This window comes from Bos grunniens, chromosome X, assembly GCF_055505025.1.
Source record: "Bos grunniens cultivar Pamir isolate PY7600 chromosome X, Bosgru_T2T1.0, whole genome shotgun sequence".
Lineage (NCBI taxonomy): Eukaryota > Metazoa > Chordata > Mammalia > Artiodactyla > Bovidae > Bos > Bos grunniens.
Window position 1 is genome coordinate 91,744,976 of NC_141194.1, and position 23,773 is coordinate 91,768,748.

The window sequence follows — 23,773 nt, forward strand, 5'->3', positions numbered from 1 at the left end:
CGGTAGTGGCAGCTGGACTCTTTTTTTTCTTTCTATTCAGTCTTTCTTCTTCATTTTCCCAGAAACCTTATATCCCAAGGTTTAACTCAGAAGCAAATCTCATATAGGTGATAAACCTCGCCAGAATGGTACATAATATAATTTCAGACAGACCCTTAAGTGTCCTTTGGAAAGACCCTAGGGAGTGAGGCAGTTTTATATCTAGACACCCGAGATACTATTACTTTTATTTACTCTCTGACAATGTGTGTGGGTAGTTGTATTGGACATGAAGCAAGTATATCTCTTAAATATTATACCTGTGAACTTAAGTGTCAGTTTTTGTGTTTTGTTGTCCAAATTGCTATCATCACAGAAAAAATTTTGTTACAGTAAAAACTAATAAATGGGTACTCACTCCCCCAAATCACTTTATGAGCATGTGTACACACTCATGCAAAAGCAGTGCTGCGAAGTGAGAGTCAGTACCAATTTTACTTTTGCATCAATATTTAGGATATATGTGCAGAGGGTAGGAGTGAGGGTGGGGAGAAGAAGAGGTAGAAGAGATATTGTATATACCAGGGGGAAAGTAGAATCTGCCTGCAACTATTATTCAGGTCATCTGCCTCATGATAAATTTTTTAATTGCCTTAACTGATTGATCCAGTATTTAAATGATAAAATACTTGACTTTCAATTCAATTTACCCCCTTACAGCTGTCCCCTACACCTTCACCAATCTTTATATAACTTTTGACCACCACTTTTGTTGAACATTTGAGATGTGTGGTAGACAAACTGGAACAATATGTAGAAAGTAGTCTAAGAAAATTATCAAAAGCCAAAGCCACTTGTTTGAATATTCTTACATACTCTGCTATTGTATCTCTGTCAGTCTATGGAAAGGTATTAGCTATTCATTTCTAGTAAATCCAATTCCAGTAGCAACACATTCTTATCAGGAGAGCAAAAGAATTGACCTCAAAAACCAAATCTTATTCTCTGGTCACAGATCACTGAACTCGGAAAGTAAGTGGGTAATTTCTCCATCACCTTACTTCATCAAAGTGTGTCCTTATTTTACCTAGCTATGTTTCTAGAGAATTCCTCAAGCTTAATTTTCTTGACCCCCTTCCCTACCCTCAATTTCCCCACAATAGATGTCTTAACTATGAGGAGAGAGATTTTTGAATGTTATTATTAGTTTTTTACTATAAGAAGTAATGAAATCACTGCCAGTGAAAGCCAATTAGAAGTTTTTAATAATGCCTAAGACTCTCTTGTTGTCTATTATGTTGCTAAGTGAACACTGTCCTCTTAGAACTCTTAGTACATATCCCTGTTATATAGAAAGAACCAGGGCACTAAATGCCATTTAGTGACTGCGCTACCTCTTTTGCATTGGCAGATCTTGTATGCTTTTCTGTTTTTGCAGTGTGTCTTTAAGGACTTTCTTCTATTAGGATCAGGCCTTTAAAGTGTTTCTTAGAATGATAGTTGTGATGTTTCAATTGGATACAAAATGATGCGTTTGTGAGGTATTCTGTTCATTGACATAACTCTAGCTATGTATTGTGAAAACTAAAGAGAAGAGTATAAAAAACTATAAGTACTAAACTGAGACTACTAAGACTTAGTAATATAATTTTTTTTTTTTACTTAATTGAAAACATTTTCTCGGCAGGAATGCAAGCCAAAAATGTGGAGAAGCATCATAATACAGAAAGGAAATGCTCTTCTAATCCAGGAGGTTCAAGAAGAAGATGGGGGAAATTACACTTGTGAGCTTAAGTATGAAGGAAAACTTGTAAGAAGAACAACTGAATTGAAAGTTACAGGTAAGCATTGGTTTTACCAAATCATAGCAAATGAGATTTTTAGTATAATTCGGTACAGGAAGAAAAAGGTTCCAAACAAAGAGTAAACTTGATGTGACTTTAGCATTAGCTACAAATGAAATAGTTGTGAAGGTCACAGTTAATAAGTTGTAGTGCTAAGCTCTATGTGGAATCAGTTCAGTCGCTCAGTCGTGTGTGACTCTGTGACCCCATGAACTGCAGCACGGCAGGCCACCCTGTCCATCACCAGCTCCCAAAGTTCACCCAAACCCATGTCCATTGAGTCAGTGATGCCATCCAACCATCTCATCCTCTGCTATCCCCTTCTCCTCCTGCCCTCAGTCTTTCCCAGCATCAGGGTCTTCTCAAATGAGTCAATTCTTCTCATCAGGTGGACAAAGTATTGGAGTTTCAGCTTCAACATCAGTCCTTCCAATGAACACTGAGGACTGATCTCCTTTAGGATGGACTGGGTGGATCTCCTTGCAGTCCAAGGGACACTCAAGAGTCTTCTCCAACACCACAGTTCAAAAACATCAATTCTTCAGTGCTCAGCTTTCTTTGTAGTCCAACTCTCACATCCATACATGACTACTGGAAAAACCATAGCTTTGACTAGACGGACCTTTGTTGACAAAGTTATGTCTCTGCTTTTCAATATGTTGTCTAGGTTGGTCATAACTTTCCTTCCAAGGAGTAAGCATCTTTTAATTTCATGGCTGCAATCACCATCTGCAGTGATTTTGGAGCCCAGAAAAACAAAGTCAGCCACTGTTTCCACTGTTTCCCCATCTATTTTCCATGAAGTGATGAAAGCAGATGTCATGATCTTAGTTTACTGAATGTTGAGCTTTAAGCCAACTTTTTCACTCTTCTCTTTCACTTTCATCAAGAGGCTCTTTTGTTCTTCTTCACTTTCTACCATAAGGGTGGTGTCATCTGCATATCTGAAGTATTGATATTTCTCCTGGCAATCTTGATTCCAGCTTGTGCTTTGTCCAGCCCAGCGTTTCTCATGATGTACTCTGCATATAAGTTAAATAAGCAGGGTGACAATATACAGCCTTGAGGTACTCCTTTTCCTATTTTGGAACCAGTCTGTTGTTCCATGTCCAGTTCTAACTGTTGCTTCCTGACCTGCATACAGGTTTCTCAAGAGGCAGGTCAGGTGGTCTGGTATTCCCATCTCTTTCAGAATTTTCCACAGTTTATTGTGATCCACACAGTCAAAGGCTTTGGCATAGTCAGTAAAGCAGAAATAGACGTTTTTCTGGAACTCTCTTGCTTTTTTGATGCAAGATGGATGTTGGCAATTTGATCTCTGGTTCCTCTGCCTTTTCTAAAACCAGCTTGAACATCTGGAAGTTCACAGTTCACGTATTGCTGAAGCCTGGCTTGGATAATGTTAAACATTATTTTACTAGCGTGTGAGATGAGTGCAATTGTGCAGTAGTTTGAGCATTCTTTGGCATTGCCTTTCTTTGGGATTGGAATGAAAACTGACCTTTTCCAGTCCTGTGGCCACTGCTGAGTTTTCCAAATTTGTTGACATATTGAGTGCAACACTTTAACAGCAATATTTCAGGATTTGAAATAGCTCAACTGGAATTCCATCACCTCTACTTTGTTCATAGTGATGCTTCCTAAGGCCCACTTGACTTCATATTCCAGGATGTCTGGCTCTAGGTGAGTGATCACACCATCGTGATTATCTGGGTCATGAAGATCTTTTTTGTATAGTTATTCTGTGTATTCTTGCCACCTCTTCTTAATATCTCTTGCTTCTATAAGATCCCTACCATTTCTGTCCTTTATTGTGCCCATCTTTGCATGAAATTTTCCCTTGGTATCTCTCATTTTCTTGAAGAGACCTCTAGTCTTTCCCATTTTGTTGTTTTCCTCTATTTCTTTGCATTGATCGCTGAGGAATGCTTTCTTATCTCTCCTTGCTATTCTTTGGAACTCTGCATGCAAATGGGTATATCTTTTCTTTTCTCCTTTGTTTTTCACTTCTATTCTTTTCACCACCATTTGTAAGGCCTCCTCAGACCTCCATTTTGCTTTTTTGTATTTATTTTTCTTGGGGATGGTCTTGATTCCTGTTTTCTGTACAATGTCACAAACCTCCATCCATAGTTCATCAAGCACTCTATCAAATCTAGTCCCTTAAATCTATTTCTCACTTCCACTGTATAGTCATAAGGGATTTGATTTAGGTCATACTTGAATGGTCTAGTGGTTTTCTCCACTTTCTTCAATTTCTGTCTGAATTTGGCAATAAGGAGTTCATGATCTGAGCCACAGTCAGCTCCCAGTCTTGTTTTTGCTGACTGTATAGAGCTTCTCCATCTTTGGCTGCAAAGAATATAATCAGATTTTGGTGTCGACCATCCGGTGATGTCCATGTGTAGAATCTTCTCTTATGTTGTTGGAAGAGTGTCTTTGCTATGATCAGTGTGTTCTCTTGGCAGAACTCTATTAGCCTTTGCCCTGCTTCATTTTGTACTCCAAGGGCAAATTTGCCTGTTACTCCAGGTGTTTCTTGACTTCCTACTTTTGCATTCCAGTCCCCTATAATGAAAAGGAGATCTTTTTTGGGTGTTAGTTCTATGTGGAATATGGGCAATTAATTTAGGGAATATGGTACCAGCTGCTGCATATCTGTTCTCCACTTTTATGTAAGGGTCTAAACTCTTTAGGGTATCACTGATGATTACTAAGCATTTCAGGAAAGATATACTGGAACCAGTTTAGAATGTGGACTTAACCTATATGTGGAATCTCCTTGTAAGGTGAAGGCTGCCTCAGAATGTGGTGCTGTTGGGCTCTTGGAATGAAATCATCTTGAACTGAATCCAAAATATCATTTATACAGAATTGCTCATAAATAAGTGATGTTACTGTGAGGTTCTCATGATTCTTAATTGTAGCAACTCCAAATGAATAGCGTGTACATATGTGTGTGTGTGTGTGTGTATACATACATACACACACAATGGGCTTCCCTGGTGGCTCAAATGGTGAAGAATCCACTTGCAGTGCAGGAGACGTGGGTTTGATCCCTGGGTTGGGAAGATCCCCTAGAGGAGGACATGGCAACCCACTCCAGTATCCTTGCCTGGAGAATCCCCATGGACAGAGGAGCCTGGTGGGCTACAGTCCATGGGGTCACAAATAGTCAGACATGACTAAGTGACTAAGCACAGCACATGTATTTAATATCTGAAGTACAATTGAAGTGTAAATTAGTAATCTTCTCATAATGGAAGAAAAAGACTCAGAAAATTGTTAGCTGGTGGAGAATAATAGAAATTGATTTTCAGCAAAATGGAACAAAACCTAATACCATAAGTTAGCCCTGACAGTGGGTGTGATGGACCTTAAGAAACTGTGACAGAAATTGCACCTACAATAGTTTCTGAGCAAGTCTGGACTCATTTTCTTCTTGAGTGTCCCTTGGACTGCAAGGAGATCCAACCAGTCCATCCTAAAGGAAATCAGTCCTGAGCATTCATTGGAAGGACTGATGTTGAAGCTGAAACTCCAATACCTTGGCCATCCAATACTTGATGCAAAGAACTGACTCACTGGAAAAGACCCTGATGCTGGGAAAGATTGAAGGTGGGAGGAGAAGGGGCTGACAGAGGATGAGATGATTGGATGGCATCACCGATTCAGTGGAAATGAGTTTGAGTAAACTCCAATTGTTGATGGACAGGGAGGCCTGGTATGTAAGAATTTGCATACACATATTTTGTATTTTGGATAAAATCTGAGCCATGGTAAAATTTGACATTATCCAGAAAAGTGTTAATATTGATTGCAGTAATTAACTTACTACTAATGTACTCGAGTGTTATTCATTTAACTGTCTAATGTTGACATCAACTAGTTGATTAGTTATAGCATATTCTCATTACTGTTAGGAATACGTATTTTCTTCTACAGTATTTTTTGTTTATATCTAGCTAGCTGACTTTGGGGGGATAGTGTTAAAATCAGTCTACTAAAAATGATACTTGCTTGGTAAGTTCATTTCTATGACTCATATATTTAATTAAGTTTTTCATCCTTGAGAGTCAACTAGTTTCTTTTTCACCTTTTTTTAAATTCTGAATATTAACAAAAGTGTAAAAATATATTTTATTAATTTTTAATATATACATACTTTATAAAGTATGCATATGTAATAATCATTCTTAGTCTGAGTTTATAAAGTGCCTCCTGTGAAAGTTTGAGTTATTATTTTGATTAGCATTATATTTTGCTTCCCCCATGAGCTTTCAAAATAAGTACCATATCAGGCCAATCTCAAATAGCAAAGATCTGCTTTTGTTTAATTTCTGATTTCCTCAGTATGAACTAGACTTCTGCCTCATTCATGCAGAAGAATCTATCATAGGCAGTTTTACATCATTAATAAGGGACCTGATCATGCACAGATCCTTGCAGTACCATCACTTTAACCAGAATCACAGAATTCTTATCAAATGCTTTCAGAACACTTCCATTTGGGAGTCATTTGGCAAACTTTGTCACGTTCTAGTGTTTGGCTTATATTTTAAGTCAGACCAGAATAAAGTATACACCAAACCTCTTTTATGCTTTCATCTATTGGATTATGGTGACAATATATTTGTTTCTTTATTTGTAGATTCTGGAAAAGTTGAACTGGAGGTACTTATTTGGGGTGTCTTATAAGGTGTTAATTCACTTATGCTAAAATTTCAAAAGCGTTGAACTAGGGATTTAAAAGTTCACCTGAACTCTACCTCTCAGAATTTTTTAGACTTTAATGTGCATCAGAACCACATGGGAAAACCCAGGGGTGGTAAAATTGAGATGCCTTAAATACAGATTCCCATTAATCTCCTCCAGATACTAATATAGTACGTCAGTGAGACTGGGAATTTAACTTTCTGTCCTGGGGACTCTTTTGTATGCCTTTCAAGGATCATGCTTTGAGAAATGTTAGCTGAGGGAATGATGCTAAAGAAGTCAGTCACAGGTTTCATTCTCTTGTAAGCATGTTAGTTCATACACACATATATACACACAGACACACACATGCACACACACACACATACCCCAAAATTAATTTTTATAGGCCCCAAATTGTTTCACCTAAGCTCCTAAGAGCTGTTATTGTTGTAGCCACACATTCCGGGAAACAAACTCACTCAGAAGGACAATGCAGATAGTGGAGTGCAGTTTATTACACCAGTGGGCCCAAGGCAGAGCCTCCTCTTAGCCAAGGACCCCAACCAGTTTTTGTGAAAACCTTATATACGCTAAGTGTACGTGCCCAATCCCACCTCCCTAAATTCTCTGAAACTAGTCTGAACAAAGGAAAAGAAAGATACAATCAAAGTTAACTTGTGATTCATATGCCTTAAGCCTAGGTAGTTAACAGTGGACAATTATCAATAGGCCTGTGGTCATACCCCAATAAGCATAATAGAATTATGATTCTATTTGGTTACACAGATACTTAGGGTATTCTTTTAGGTGAGAGTCTAGGTACGAGCCCTGGGGCTCTTCCATCTGGGGGGTCTGGTTTTCCAGTTGGTATGTCATTTCCACAGATACTGGGCATATAGCTCAAAGTCCACAGTCCAGCCCAAGATGGAGTCCTGCTTTCAAGATGGAGCCTATTCTATTTCCTCCTTCATTATGAAAATAGAGTTTTGGTCATTAAGGAAAATCTGTAAAGGGAGGGTGAGGGTAAAACCTCAGCCACTGAAACAGTTATTTATTTTCTATTTAAATAAAAATGTACCTTGTATGTATTACATACTAGAAAAAAATAATTCAAACTTATCCTTGGGCCATTGTTCATACAATAAAATATCAAGTTGATGTATTTATTTACACAGTTTAAATGTTATACTTGACACAGAGAAAAAAAATGGCTTCTTGGTATGGCAGTTCAAGAGGTTTCTCTGTGAAGATTAATTTTTATTTGCTGCTGCTGCTGCTGCAATATTGTCTAATTGTATTAGTCTTCCTTTCCTTGATTAAAGAGGAATTAACAGATTGTCCTCTCATATTTCAAAATATAATGCTGGAATTATTTAAAGAGTAACTTGCTCATACTTGTTTTGAGTTTAGCAATATGCAGGCATGGGCTAGGAATTTTAATACAAAATTCATAAGATTGCTTTATTACAAAATCAGGTAGATAGAGATTTTTAAGATTGTGTATTGCAACTATGCAAGTTTTGAAAGATGAATTTCTGGCTGTTTTTTAAATTTATAAACCTGAGAAATATTTCTTCAGTGAAGCAAGTGTTCTCTTAAAGTCTATTGGTGTTCAGTTCAGTTCAGTCGCTCAGTCGTGTCCGACTCTTTGCGACCCCATGAATCGCAGCACACCAGGCCTCCCTGTCCATCACCAGCTCCCGGAGTTCACCCAGACTCATGTCCATCGAGTCAGTGATGCCATACAGCCATCTCATCCTCTGTCATCTCCTTCTTCTCCGCCCCCAATCCCTCCCAGCATCAGAGTCTTTTCCAATGAGTCAACTCTTCGCATGAGGTGGCCAAAGTACTGGAGTTACTTGCTTTAAATAGATGAGTTATAAAAAAAAAGATCCAGTTATTCAAAACTGATTAGTTAGAAGGTAATCATTGGCTTTATGAAATGATTTTTTCAATATAAAAGATTTTGTCATAAGATTTATTTAAATAATCTGCTCTCCTACTGCATTTTACTAGGATTTTGTTAAAATGCAACTTTTCTGTAATACTTTTAGTATTTAAATCATAGCAGACTTGTACGGTGTTATTATAGACATTTCTTTTTATTCTTTTGGAGGCTGCAGATGAATAGGGGGTGGTTTAACAACATATAGACATGTATATAATACCGTATTTAGGTCATTTGCCAAAGATGCCAACAACGAACAGTTTCCCACAGCATATTTCAGGTGGTTTTTGCTAAGATTTTTTTTTCCCCTTTATTCTCACATTGAATTTTGTGCGGGAGAGAAGGGAAGGTTGATTATATGAGAATGTAAAACAGGTGATAACAGAAGAAGGAGGAAAAGAGGAGTGGGAGAGGGTGAGCAAGATAATGGACTGTATGTGTGTGTTCAATCCCTCAGTTTTGTTTGACTCTTTACGACCCTATGGATTGTAGCCTGACAGACACCTCTGTCCATGGCATTCTCCGGGCAAGAATAGGAATAAGTTGCCATGCCCTCCTCCAGGGGATCTTCCCAGCCAGGGATTGAACCACATCTCTTGCATGTCCTACATTGGCAGGCGGATTCTTTACCACTAGCGCCACCTGGGGAGAATGAAATGGCAACCACTCCAGTACTCTTGCCTGGAGAATCCGGGGACAGTGGCGCTGGGTAGGCTGCCGTCTATGGGGTCGCACAGGGTCGGGCAGGACTGGAGCGACTTAGCAGCAGCAGCAGTGTTGCAGGAAGGGGGACCCCTTCCAGGGCCCGAAACTGGGCTCTTGTCTAACAATCGGAAATGAATTGTTGGAGGAGACACATGTGCTGACAAAGCAAGAGATTTTATTGGGAAAGGGCGCCCGGGTGGAGAGCAGCAGGGTAAGGGAACCCAGGAGAACTGCTCTGCCTCATGGCTTGCAGTCTCGGGTTCTATGGTGATGGGATTAGTTTCTGGGTGGTCTTTGGCCAATCATTCTAATTCAGAGTCTTTCCTGGTGGTGCACGCATCGCTCAGCCAGATGGATGCTAGCAAGAGGGATTCTGGGAAGTGGACGGACACGCTGTGTCTCCTTTAGACCCTTCCCGAACTCTTCCGGTTGGTGGTGGCTTATTAGTTCCATATTCCTTATCAGGATCTCCTGTCATAAAACAACTCATGCAAATGGTTACTATGGTGCCTGACCAGGACGACCCCATGGACTGTATAGTATGCTCTAGGCCAGAGTACTGGAATGGGCAGCCGTTCCCTTCTCCAGGGGATCTTCCCAACCCAGGGATTGAACCCAGGTCTCCCACATTGCAGGCGGACTCTTTACCCGCTGAGCCACAAGGGAAGCCCTATGGGCTAAGGTTTCCTATTATAATAAAGGAGAATGTCTGCCTTGAGAAGGTCAAAGACAGTCATAAATTACAGGAGCTCCCAAAATGAACCCAAGCAGGAAGCCAACACTAATTAACTGTATTTAGAATATAATTCACCCTTCACCTGACAAATCATTCACAAATACATTATTTTATGTAGCGTTTTAGAAATGCATATTGACTATTTAGGATAAACATTAACCTGTTCTCTGGGGAAATATGCAAATAATGCCTCTACTCCTGATTCTTTTAAACAGCTTTAGAGTTCCTGATTTAAGACTCTTTAGTTATTAGGGATAAGAGATTTCTTAACCCATTGGTGTCTGATTGTCATGGTTGGAAAGAGAGGTTTATTCTATGAATAGGTTACAAAGATTTGCTGCTAGATTACTATAAGCAATAGCAGCAAATCAATCTGGATATACAAAGCTTGGTTAAATTGCAAAGTGGAAGTCTTTGGTGAAGATTTTCAAATCCATGGCTTCAGTAAATGCTTTTAATTTCACTTTGCAAAGTTAAAACCAACTGTAGTACATTGTTACAGATGTCAGTTAGACTGCATAGCCTGTTAGAATAATCTTCCTTTGGTGTGGAGAATGGCATCTATTTACACATAGAGGAAGTAGTTTTGCATCAGATTTGAAAACAGACTTTTCCTGAACTCTGGCTCGTTTATGCTTCCATTGTTAATCCTGAGCCACTGGGGTGAGAATGGTTTTAGGACAAACAGTAGAGTTTAGAGATTTGGTGGAGAGTTGGGGGAATTTAAAAAGTGGAGATTCTGACTGAGTGATAATAATACAACAAGAGAAATGATTTCTGAGCCAACAACTAAGTAATCAGATTAGGGGCCCCCAGAGAGCTAATGTCTATTGACAGCTCACCATGTAGCAGACATTGTGCTTAGTATATTTCATTCATTTTCTCATTTATTCATCACAACGACCATATGAGAGTGGACATTATTATTTCCCCCATTTTATAGAAGATGAGACTAAACACAGAGAGGTGAACTTATGTCTAAAGGTCACATACTTTGTAATGGGCCAAGTACAGATATGAATCTAGGTCTTTCTAACTCTCAAATATAACTTTTCAAACATCACCAAAGAGTAACCATACAATTTCATCCATCAATATGTATTATGTACATTGAAACATATATCAAAATATTGATCACACTGTGCACCATTCTACTATGATGTCCTTTTTGGACATTAACTGTTTGGTCTTCAATAAGTCCCTCGTTTGTTGTAGCCATGTGTTCCGGGAAACAAACTCACTCAGAAGGACAATGCAGATAGTGGAGTGCAGTTTGTTACACCAGTGGGCCCAAGGCAGAGTCTCCTCTTAGCCAAGGACCCCGACCAGCTTTTGTGAAAACCTTATATACCCTAAGTGTACGTGCCCAATCCCACCTCCCCAAATTCCCTGAAACTAGTCTGAACAAAGGGAAAAGAAAGATAGAGTCAAAGTTAACTTGTGATTCATATGCTTTAAGCCTAGGTAGTTAACAGTGGACAATTATCAATAGGCCTGTGGTCATACCCCAATAAGTATAGATAGAATTTATGATTCTATTCGGTTACACAGATACTTAGGGTATTCTTTTAGGTGACAGAGAGTCCAGGTACTAGCCCTGGGACTCTTCCTTCTGGGGGCCTGGTTTTCCAGTTGGTATGTTATTTCCATTGATACTGAGCATATAGCTCAAAGTCCACAGTCCAGCCCAAGATGGAGTCCTGCTTTCAAGATAAAGCCTCTTCTGTCTGTTTCCTCCTTCAGGTTGAATTTAGATAACCCCAGAAAGAATACACTTGACATTTTGGAGCTTAATCCTTAGCTGTCAATGAGCACCTTAGATGAGATCAGTAGTAATGGTGTAATTAACTCAGAATTTAGGATGATACCAGGAGAAAAACAAGTAACAGTGTGGTGCCAGGAGAAATAAGAATATACCAAAGATGGAATTTTCCAAGCTGTATGTTTTGGTGCCATATGACCCTGTTAATAGAAAATCCATGTTGAGAAAAAATGGAATCCACTAAGATTCACTGCAGTTACGGCAATGATTTCAAGTTAATTATTCTCTATTTAATCAATGGAGAATAGTATAGTTAAACAACATTGATTCAGTATGTAGATAATAATTATCACATAAATCAGGGCCTACTCTGTGCAACCAGGAATGCAAGATCCAAGTCTCTAATGTGGTTCTTGAAGGAGATGGGTAGGAACAGAATTATGTTTCCTTTGAAATTTGTGAAAACTTTAAATGTGTTCATTAGGACAAATAGTGTTTCTCCAACTGTATTCTATGGAGCTCCAATTCTAAGAGATTTTAGTAGTTATTTTTCAGAGAGAAAGGAAAGGACGAGAGGGGAATAGAGAGAGGTTCTGTGGCAATGTGTTAATCTGCTGGGTCAAACTTATATGGCTTTTCTTTTTGCAAGGCATTTTGAGGCATCTTACTGCATATGATATTCTAATATGTATTATAATTTTTGAAAACTTTTTCTAAATAATTATTTAATAACTTAAATAATTGAATAACTTAAATACTTATTTAAATTATTATTAAGTTAAATTAAATAATTATTTAAAACTGTTTCTAAATAATTTTCTAAACTTTTAAGACCACATAACCCTTTTTACCCTGGTTGAGAGTATCTGAGAATGCTGTTTCATAGAACAAAATGCAAAAAATAAAAAAGTTAAGTGAGTAGTCAAGTAAGTACCTAGTCTATTGGCATCCTACTGATGACTGTATCAATATTAACAGTTCCAATAAGATACTTAACAGGCATTAACTTTATGTTACAATTATAATCTTGTTTTCTGTTGTTTATCTTATTTGCTCAACTAGTCTCTAAGCTCCTTAAGGAGGGATTTGTTGACTGATTCTTTTCCATGTCCCCACATGTTGAGCACATAGTAAGTACTCAGACATTATATGTAGCATGGATGGGTTGGGTGTTTATTTCATTGATGATGGCTTCAGTTGGGTACAAATAAGACAACTTTGTATTTGTAGAGAACTTTATGATTTCGAAACAGTTTCACTTCTGAGATCTCATTCTATTTCTCACAGAACTTTATAGAGTTGGCAGCAAAGAATGTTGTTGTTATCATTATTCATATTTTTCAGCAGAGTTAATTTTTTCAGCTCAGAGTGTTTAAGCCATTTGCCCTGGGCCAGGAGCTGGTGAATGGCATAGTGAGGACTAGAACCCCTATCTTCTGATTCCTAACACGATACTTTCCTATCTTACCCTACTGTCCATAGTCCCTTAACCCTGGGTTCTGAGCCAGAAGAAAAAGAGATGTACCCCAAGGAGAACTCCAAAGATGGTGCTTCAGAGCTCAGGTCTATGGTATTCTGTATTCTGTGCACGTTCATGTTCAGTCACTGAGTCCTGTCTGACTCTTTGTGACCTCATGGACTGTAGCCTGTCAGCCTTCTCTATCCATAGGATTCTCCAGGAAAGAATATTGGAGTGGCTTACCATTTCCTTCTCCAGGGGATCTTCCTGATCCAGGGATTGAACTCCTGTCTCCTGCATTGCAGATGGATTCCTGCATTGCACCACCAAGGTAGCCCATGGATCCCTGAAATAACCTGTTATTTTAAATGCTTATTTGCCAATCCACTGTTTTGGCTTTAAGAAGAAATAGCTCTGATTCAATTCCTTCTGTAAAAGGAAAAGCATTTAATGCTGATGGCTGAATCTAAGCCAGTGAAGGGGAAATTCCCTAATCAATACTTAAATGCTTCTAGCAGCCAGGCAGGTCATCTACCTGAGTGACTGTGTGAAGCCACAGGGAGGGGCAAGTTGGGGAGAGTCTTAGCAGTACCAACTCAGCCCTGTCTGATTGCTGTTATATGAAATTGAGGATCCAGTGCTGCTAGGCTCTCTAATTTTTGAAGATATGCTAGAAGTCTGGATTTTTGTGTGAAAATCCCTTGCTTGTTAAGCACTGTGTGGACCAAATAAAACATTATAGTAGTAGTAGTAGTGTTAGCAGTAGTCACTCAGTCATGTCTGACTCTTTGTGACCCCATAGAGCCTGCCAGGCTCTTCTGTCCATGGAATTCTCCAGGCAAGAGTACTGGAATGGAATGGTTAATTCCTTTCTCCAGGGGATCTTCCTGATCCCCCAGATAGGGATTGAACCCATGTCTCTTGTACTGCAAGCAGATTCTTTACCATCTGAGTCACTATGGAAGCTCAAATAAAATATGCCTGTGGGCTAAATTCTATTTGGAGACTGCCTATTCGTGACCTTTGCCTTAAGGGATTTCACTCAGTAGCACTTTTAAACAAGTGACTGACTGGCTGGTGCAGACTCTGCTCCCTATTTCCATTTCCAGCAACAAATGGGGAAAAAAAATCTTTAAGTGGTTTGGGGAACAGTTAATAGACTAAATGGGAATAGCACTCAGAAGCTGTCCTAATCACAGGATCCAATAGACTGGTCAATCCAAGTGGAGAGTGAAGGGCACAATTTATGGATGTAATACTACAAGAGGGGTACTGACAAATTGATCACCTTCCAGAGAAGAGCAATTTAGATGATGAAGCAAGTTGGTCTCAAATGTTTCAGATAAATGAAGGGCCCTGGGGATAAAGCACCCACCTTAGAGCTGCCCTGAAGCGGTGGCATGTGAAGCACAGAGGGGAACAAATCACTGGTGTGTGTTCTCTCTCCTTCCTGTTCCATCTGAGCAGCCAGTTAGCATGCTCTGAATGTCGGTATCCTGATTATCACATGGGAATATATCTCATTTATACCTTTTTTATGACTTAATGAGGTAAGACCTCAGCAGTCAATAGTTCTTGGCTACATTAAGGGAACTTTCACATGACTGACTGTGCATTTCATAATTGACTGTTCTTTTGCAGTCGCAGGTGCACAAGTCTTATGACCCAAACCGGCTTGCAGCAGCTCCTTTACCTTTCCTCCTAGGCCTCCCTCTTTTCCTGGGTCACCCTGGTCTTTCCTACCCTACCCCACCCACCCCGAATGACATCTTTTTCCCTCTCCGGCTCTTTTATATGTCCTCATGTCCTATCTTCTCTGTATCCCATCTCCCCAGACCCTCACTTTCTGGTGGGGTGACTAATATCTCAATGAAATAAATTCAAGACTGCTTATGGCCAAAATGTTTCCCTTCTAAGCAAACATATTTGCAAGTTAATAGATACTTCAATCCTGTAACTCACAGGCATGACTAATAGTGGGAATTTCTGGCAGCTTTTCATTGCCTATGGGCGGCCTTTCCCAGAGTGCCACAATTCATACCCAGCAGGTGGCTGTTTGCTCCTTCTAGAAACAAGGTCAGCTCTACTCATGACCTTGAGGGACAAGGAGGAAAGAAAAAGCCGACTTAGAATTAGTGGAAAGGAGGGCCTTGAATCAATCTAAAACCTGATTTTTTCCCTTTCTCTTCTTCCACTCTTATTTTGTCTCTCCTTTCTCTCCCTTTGCCTCAACCTATGACACAGAGCTGGGGCTTCCCAGGTGGCTCAGTGGTAAAGAATCTGCCTGCCAGTGCAGAAGGATGCAGGAGATGCAGGTTCAATCCCTGGGTCAGGAAGATCCCCTGGAGGAGGAAGTAGCAACCCACTCCAGTATTCTTGCCTGGGAAATCCCATGGACAGAGGAGGCTGGTGGGCTGTACAGTTCATGGGGTCACAAAGAGTTGGACATGACTGAGAGACTGAGCACATGCGTGACACAGTGTTATCTCTTAACCCTATTGGGGACAGCCAGGTTCAAAGAGATTTCTAGTCTCTGTCCTAGGAAAATGTTTGTGCCATGTGTCTATGCCCTACAGGGAGATGAACGAACACTGTTAAACTGTCCCATCAGCAGAAAGGCACTTCTGTTTCTCTGCACAGTCAAGGGCTGTGACAGCATTCATTCCTGTGGGATTATTTCACAAGTAGCTGTACAGGAGACAAGCTTGGAGGGCTAGAGGTGAGCAAGTTAGAGCATGTGGCCGCAGGATGTGGCAAACATGCCCAGTCTAGGCCAGTTCTGCTCCAGTGGCTCTCTTCCAGTACCTGAGGTGATCAATGACTCCTTGGCTGACTTTTCTGATTTGAGTTAGGGGCACGAGAGGGCGTTCTTTGGAAGAAAGTGCCTTATGACTCTTACAAGTATAGGTATCTGAGATCTGTAAGCACAGATTTCCCTAGTTCCATTATGTTCACCTGTGAGATTCTCAGCTACCTTGCTCTCCGCTAACCTGAAATCAGTGGTTTGAGAAGTCTGAGAATATTCTATCAAGCTACCCTTGTAAAGGGATAAAGACTCAAAACTTGATATGGTGGGAGACTAGCCATGAACTGGATTCAACAGTGGGAGACTAGCCATGAACAGGATTCAACAGAGTGGAGTAGATGCTCAGAGAATGCCCATTTACTGTGTCAGGCAGTGTACTTTACAATCAGTCAAATTTCACAACAACCTTAAAAAAGTTGGTGATATTTTCTTTATAAGGGAAGAAATGGAGCCTCAGGATATTCATTTATGATCACACAGCTAGTAAGTGGTGGGGCTAGAATTTTAATTCACCTTTGTTCTAAAACCTTGCTGTTAAAGCAACATGATGGACTACCTGCATGGCTCTTGCACGCAAGAGCACTCCATAAATGCCTTTAACTCCTTACTTTTTGGCTTGTTTGCCTGTTTCATGCCTTTATACTCTTTGCCAGGAAACATTTGCACTTCTGGACTTCTTCCAGGAAGTCTTCACAGGTTAACTTCATTTTACATTCACCTATTTCTTTCTCCTAAGTTCCCCTGGCAATTTAGTAAAAGTTTTCACCACACTGTCTGATGCTAATTTATAATTTATTATCTTAGACATCTTTGTGTAGGTTTTGTCTCATCAATTAAATTAATGTTCTTTAAGATTCTTTGTTCCTTTGCAAAGTTTTATCTTGACATTTAGACACAAAATGCAATTATGGAGCTAGGAGCTGGGCTCAGTATTTTCACAGATGTGATCTCATTTAAGCATCAAAAAAAAAAGAAAGAAAGAAAGAAAGAAATCCTGTGAGGTATTGTCACCTTAGCCCCATTTTATAAATGCTGAAGTTGAAATTTGGAGTTGTTAAGTAATTTTCTCAGTGTTTTGCAACAACTGAATGATAATGCAAGTTTGAAGATTCAGATGCCTATTGTTTCCTCAAAGCCTGAGCCCTTCCACTAGTAAATGCTTATGGAACCATGTGTTGCTTATAGTACTATGATCTGATTTGACTACAGTATTCTTATATGTAGATGGTTAAAACACACAAACACACATAGAAATTTTAGCAAAACAAAGAGTAGATTTTAACAAAACAGAGATTCTAAGGAAGACCTATGGAAAACTGAAAACTTGATTTGCTCCCTTGTATACTGACCCAGAACCAGAAAATTATGATTCAAATCCTTAGTAGCTGTGTGATTCTGAGAATTTCCATTTACCCTTCTGAATTTCAGTTTTGTCTTTTTGCAAAGTGGAGAGGTATAATATCTATGCCGAGTGAAGAAAATATAGGAGAAACACTTAAAATGGTGTCTGGGAAATAGTAGGTACTCAATAAATGATATTAATTATTATGATTAGTATCATTATCATCATCCTCATTATTACTAGAACACTTGCAAAGATGACCTCACAGCCATTTAACACAAGAAAGCAGTCTGATAAATGGTCTAAGAAAAATTGATATTTTTAATAGGGTGCTTCATTTACAGGGGATGAATTTTAAAAATTAGGGGCTATGATAAACTCTTAGGGCTATGTAGCCCTAAGGGCTACATAGGTTGGTATTTTGGGCAAAACTGTTTCATCCACCGAGATGCAATCATGTGGAATAATTTGTCAATTAAGGTGGTCACAGCAAATGTTGTCTGTAAAAATGAGCTTTTGCAGCCAGCAAAACATTTTAATGATGTGTGAGCCCAGAGCAAAGGCTGCTGAGACAAAGCTGAGGGGAAAATGAGTCCTGAGGACAAGCATGTTAAAGAGAATGGCCTTTTCCTGTCCAGCAATTCCTTATGTCATTATGATTCATCAGTGGTGGTTTATAAAAGGCAGTTAAATGGCTTCCTTTGGCTGTCAAATAGGAAAATAATTCATCAGTTCAAGTCCATAAATCATTTCTTGGTACTGGGAGAACTTTATATAGCTAGAAGCTCTCCGTGATGTGGTACCGTGCTCCCGCAAGACTACTGAGAAGCACCAGATGCAGAAGCCTAAGTGACAAGCTGCATAGGGTCTGCAGGCAGAGAAGGGTGATTCCTTTCTGGGCACATTGCCTTGATCCTCTCTGACTGTTTAGAAAAAAACAGTCAATTGTATATCTGGCTTATAGTAATCATTTGATATAGCTGGGTTAGTGTTAGGGTTGGATGAGTTCATTTTAATGTTTTGAATCCTTTGTGTCAGAGTTTACTTGTAGTTTCTGATAATTCTCTTCAACTATATTCTGGGAAATTGAGATGGAAAGGCAGTGATCATAATGTTCAGGGATATGGGATCAATACCCCGAGTCATTTGCTCAATTTTGAAATTTAGGGCTTTATAGCTTCACTATAAGCTATGGCATAAAAGTTTCATGTGAAATAATTGGGCTTGAATTTTTCTGATAAAAGGTGTTTAATATCACAATTAAATAATATAATCCCCCTTGCTTCTAAAACCAGACATCTGTTAATATCAATACCCTTATATATTGTGCCAGTAAAATTATCTTCATAATACTATTTAATTTATTTCCCTCCTGTCTACAATGAGGGCAACTGGTGGCACAGAGAGTAAAGAATACGCCTGCAATGCTGGAGACCTGGATTCAATTGCCATGGGAAGATCCCATGGCGGAGGGCACTGGCAACCCACTCCAGTATTCTTGCCTGGAGAATCCCATGGACAGAGGAGCCTGGTGGGCTGTAGTCCATAGGGTTGCAAAGAGTCAGACACTGAGTGACTGAGCACTCATACTGTCTACAATATGAGGTGAAAGGTGAAAAGGACATTTTGGGGCAAGTGAGCAAGTGTTTATTATCTAATTCCATGATTATTAAGCCTGAATACACAATCAGCATATTTTATATTTTTTAAATTTCATCAAATCCTCATTGTGCTAAATAAGTAGAAGTGAACTAAAAGGACAAACGCTCAGCTGTAATTGAGCTTGTAGTATATAATAGTGAGACTAAACAAATGAACACATGTATTTCCTCATTTTAGCTCAATTTAAAGAAGGTTTTTCTGAGTCTTTCTTCTCTGGAAAGACACTATACTAATTGCTGTTACATTGGTTATTGAGAGCATGCAGGTACATAATACCAACTGGCCCATGTCAATCTGGGGATTGGGAGGACTGAAAGATATGGCAGAGGTAGCCAACGTAACTTCTTTAGAGTTCTGCAAGAGACAGCATGCATTTATACTGCCCCGTAAACTACATATTCTTTAATTCTTGGAGGCTTCTTTTTCAGTTGTTTGACTGATTTCTACTCACTTGGAATTCTAGCTGCACAGACTTTTCATTTACCCAGTAACATTTGTGAAGTAGAAGTAGCTTCAGGAGGGGATAAAAGCTAGAAGTGACTTCAATAAGAATATGATCTGATCCTCTCATCTTTTTATATGAGGTGGCAGAACCCAGAGATGTTAATTTATGTACCCTAAAGACATAGTTTGGGAGTAGATAAGCTGAGACTTATTCTAATAAAATGCTTCTTTCTGCCACTTTCTGCTGCTCCACAGGACCTTCCTAACTCTGTCTTAAGTCTTGCCTCAGAGGCTTTTTTTATGTCCAATTTAATCGATATCTTCATTATAATTGAAATATTTAACTCAGATTGATGTAAAGTCTTCAGAGAGTTTCTGCTGATCTGGTTTCTAAAAGTTATTCAAGCAAAACTGGAAATATATGGGTTTTTGACATTTTCCAGAAGCCATTAGCTTATATTCTCCACTAACTCTTAGAATGTATGCTACAAGAGGATAATTTTCAAACTAGTCCTAACAAACTCCCTGTTTATCACTTTTTGGTTGGTACACAAATCAGTTTTGTACTCTAAAGATTGTTTGATCCTAAAAACATGCACCCTTCCTTCCTTAGGGATTATGCGCACTCCAAAATCACCTTATGAACTATGTCATGAACATTTCAGTCTATTAGCAGGGAAATACCAGGAAGCAGAATTGAGAAAATCACCCCCAGCAGTCTCCCTTGCTCTAGAGAAAGTATGGTGAGTGGAAAGAGCATAGGATTTAAAGTCAGAAAGATTTGGTTTCAAATTCTTTCTTTACCAGTAACTTGCTGAGTGAGCCTGGACAAGTTACTGTACTTCTCTAAGACTGCATTTCTATATCTATTTGTATACCTTTACCTTGCAGAATTCTTGGGAGAATTTGAGATAACAGAGTAAATGATACCTATTTCTATCATTGCTGTTGTCATGAATATTATTTACTGATCCTGTGGCCATTACTACTAGTACAAGTACTACCACTGATACCACTATTATAGTAATAATACTACTATTACCACTGATACTATACTACTGATACTACTATTACCACTGATACTACTATTACCACTGATACTACTATTATAGTAATAATACTATTACCACTGATACTACTATTACCACTGATACTATACTACTGATACTACTGTTACCACTGATACTACTATTATGGAAATAATACTACTATTACTATCACTAACTTACTTAAGAGGCTGCAAAATAGTCATCCCCAGTGGCTTGGATGGTAAAGAATCTGCCTGCAATGGAGGAGACCTGGGTTGAATCCCTGGGTTAGGAAGATCACCTGGAGAAGGGAATGGTTACCCACTCCAATATTCTTGCCTGAAGAATCCTACTAACAGAGGGGCCTGGTGGTCTATCATCCATGGGGTTGCAAAGAGTTGATCATGGCTGAGCAACTGAGCATGCATGCACCCACACACGCCCTTGTGTGTAGTATTTTGGCAGATGGAATCAGCTGAAGAGCAGAAAAAAACTTGACACAGTGTAGAACACAGCAGCTTCTAATAATACATTAAAAGTCAGAAATTTCAAATAACCTCCTCATTAAAATCAGTAATTTAGTTGAGTTATAGACAATACAACTTTATGCATCAAACTTGGACTGATGATCTATTTCACATATGGTAATATACATGTTTCAATGCTATTCTCTCAAATCATCCCACCCTCGCCTTCTCTCTCAGAGTCCAAAAGTCTGTTCTTTACATCTGTGTCTCTTTTGCTGTTCGCATACAGGATCGTCATTACCATCTTTCTAAATTCCATATATATGCGTAAATATACTGTATTGGTGTTTTTCTTTCACCACAATATTTTAATTAGCCTTCAATTAAAATAAATTAATTGAAAAAAAACAAAAAATACAACTTTATAAATAAAATTGTTAGAAAAATAACCCTCTTATTAAACTAGCCAGTAAGTTCCCTCAGAATAGGACTATGTATCTTGCCCCTTTGCATTTCTATCTCTGTAGCATGGTGCTTGACACAGAGTGATGAAAGAATATTTGTTGAATAAGTGATAGAAATTCCTAAAAGTATGTATGTTAGTTTGTTGTTGTTTCTGAATTGCTGTGTTTTTTTATTTATTTAAAAAAATATTTGAAATCCTACTATACAACAGTGCAAAGCTCTGGGAATGCAGTGGGGAGCAAAGTCATACACAGTTATTACCTTTAAGAGCTTCAAATCTAGTGGGAGAAACACACCTTACACAAAGGAAATAAGTATGAAGCTTTAATTGTGAAACTGGTATGAAGGAAAGAGGTACGTGTGCTAAAAGAGCATGTATTGGTGGGATGTGAGCTAGTCAGAGTGGGCAGGAATGACTTCTTAGAGGAAATAAAGGTCAAGCAGGGATACAGAGTGTAAATGGGCATTAGCTAGGATAAGAAAGAAAGGGTTTTTCTGGCAAAAGCATCAGCATGTGCAGGTGTGTTCTGTAGAGAGATCAAGGTAAGTATCAGTGGCTAAAATAAGTTCAAATGCAGCTGGCTGGAGTGAAGTGAGGGAGGAAGACACTAAAACAAGCTAAGGCTAAAGTAGTGGTTCGGGGACAGAAAATCTGGGGCCTTTATGGCACACTAAGGATTGCCTCTTTAGTGTCAATCTTTAAGTGCAATGCCTCCCACCAAATGATTTCAGTATAGAGAATGGATTGGAGGGGAGCCAGAATAGATGGGATTGCTCTAGTCAAGGCTAGAGGTGATCATAACTTGGACTAGGGTGGAAGTTGTGTCTATGGAGAGAAGTAAAGACTTGAGGGGCTAGTTAGAACATAAAATCAACAGAACTTGGTGATGGATTAGATATGGAGTATTAGAACAATAAACAGGTGTCTCTTAAGTAATGCTTAGGCTTCTTGCTTGTTCAGCTGAATGAATTGTGGTTTCTTTTTAGTGAGAGGTCCAGGTATGACAAAGTTTATTCAATCACAGGTTTTCCTATATGCTCCTATGTGCCAGGTGTCATGATAGATGTAGGAGATTCAGAGATAAATAAATTATTGTGCTTATCTTCAAGAATCTCACAATCTAGTTGGGGAAAGATTCACAAAATTAGCAGGTAGTTATAGTGAGTGTAACAGTGTAACATGTAACAGTTCATGGGATTCTGATGAGGGTGAACGAAAAGAGTGAAAAAGTTGGCTTAAAACTCAACATTCAAAAAACTAAGATCATGGCATCCAATCCTATCACTTCATGGCAGATATATGGTGGAAACAGTGATAGATTTTATTTTCCTGGGCTCCAAAATCACTGTGGATGGCGACTGCAGCCATGGGATTAAAAGACCCTTGCTTCTTGGAAGGAAAGCTATGACAAACCTAGACAGTGTATTAGAAAGCAAAGACATCACTTTGCTAACAAAAGTCCGTATAGTCAAAGCTATGTTTTTTCCAGTAGTCATGTAAGGATGTGAGAGTTGGACCATAAAGAAGACTGAGCACGAAGAATTGACGCTTTCAAGCTGTGGTGTTGAAGAAGACTCTTGAGAATTCCTTGGACAGCAAGGAGATCAAACCAGTCAATCCTAAAAGAAATCAGTCCTGAATATTCATTGGAAGGACTGGTGCTGAAGCTGAAGCTTCAATACTTTGGCCACCTGATATGAAGAGCCAACTCTTTGGAAAAGACCCTGATTCTTAGAAAGATTGAAGGCAAAAGAAGAGGGCAGCAGAGGATGAGATGGTTAGATAGCATCACTGACCCAATTGACATGAGTTTGAGCAAACTCTGGGAGATAATGAAGGACAGGGAAGCCTAGTATGCCACAATCCACGAGGTCACAAGGAGTCGGACATGACTTCGTTCCTGAACAACAACAGTGGACTAAATATCTGATAAAAGTCTGCCCAGGGTTCTATGGAAGCCTAGAAGAGGGGAAATGCCTAGACATTGGACAGAGTTGGTGAATTATGTTGGAGGAAGCCAAGAAAATGAGGGGTCATTATGGAGTTAGGTCATTTTGGATTTTATGTGCACTCTTTTGCTGGACATATTCAATAGACATTAAGCTTTGAAAAGGAGAAGACACCATTTTCCCCTGTTCTGCTTCTCTGTCTTCTGCTCAATACACTAAGCAACCTGGCTGTATATTCCATGACTGTGAGTCAAGAGGCAATTTCTAGTGTCACTGACTGATTTCTCAATTTCTGGTAGACTATTAAGTGTTCTTCTCTCATTACAAGATACAACAGGCACCTGAAAAGTGCTGTGTAAATCAAATTGGGGTAAATTAAACCTTGCTTTAAATAACCTGAGTAGTTTGCTATTTACTTTTGTAAATTAAAACATCATTTTCTAATTTTCTTCCATATACTTCCATTTAATTCTTCAAC

General features: G+C 39.0%; 1 protein-coding gene across 3 annotated transcripts in view; it reads left to right on the plus strand.

Annotated features, from left to right (window-relative positions):
* IL1RAPL2 (interleukin 1 receptor accessory protein like 2) overlaps positions 1-23,773 on the plus strand; it is a 1,180,425-nt gene that overhangs the window by 674,799 nt on the left and 481,853 nt on the right. For all 3 annotated transcript variants that reach the window (XM_086387975.1, XM_086387974.1, XM_086387976.1), the window contains exon 5: positions 1,667-1,820. In XM_086387975.1, coding sequence (XP_086244101.1) covers positions 1,667-1,820 — 154 coding nt within the window. The remainder of the gene's footprint in view (positions 1-1,666; positions 1,821-23,773) is intronic.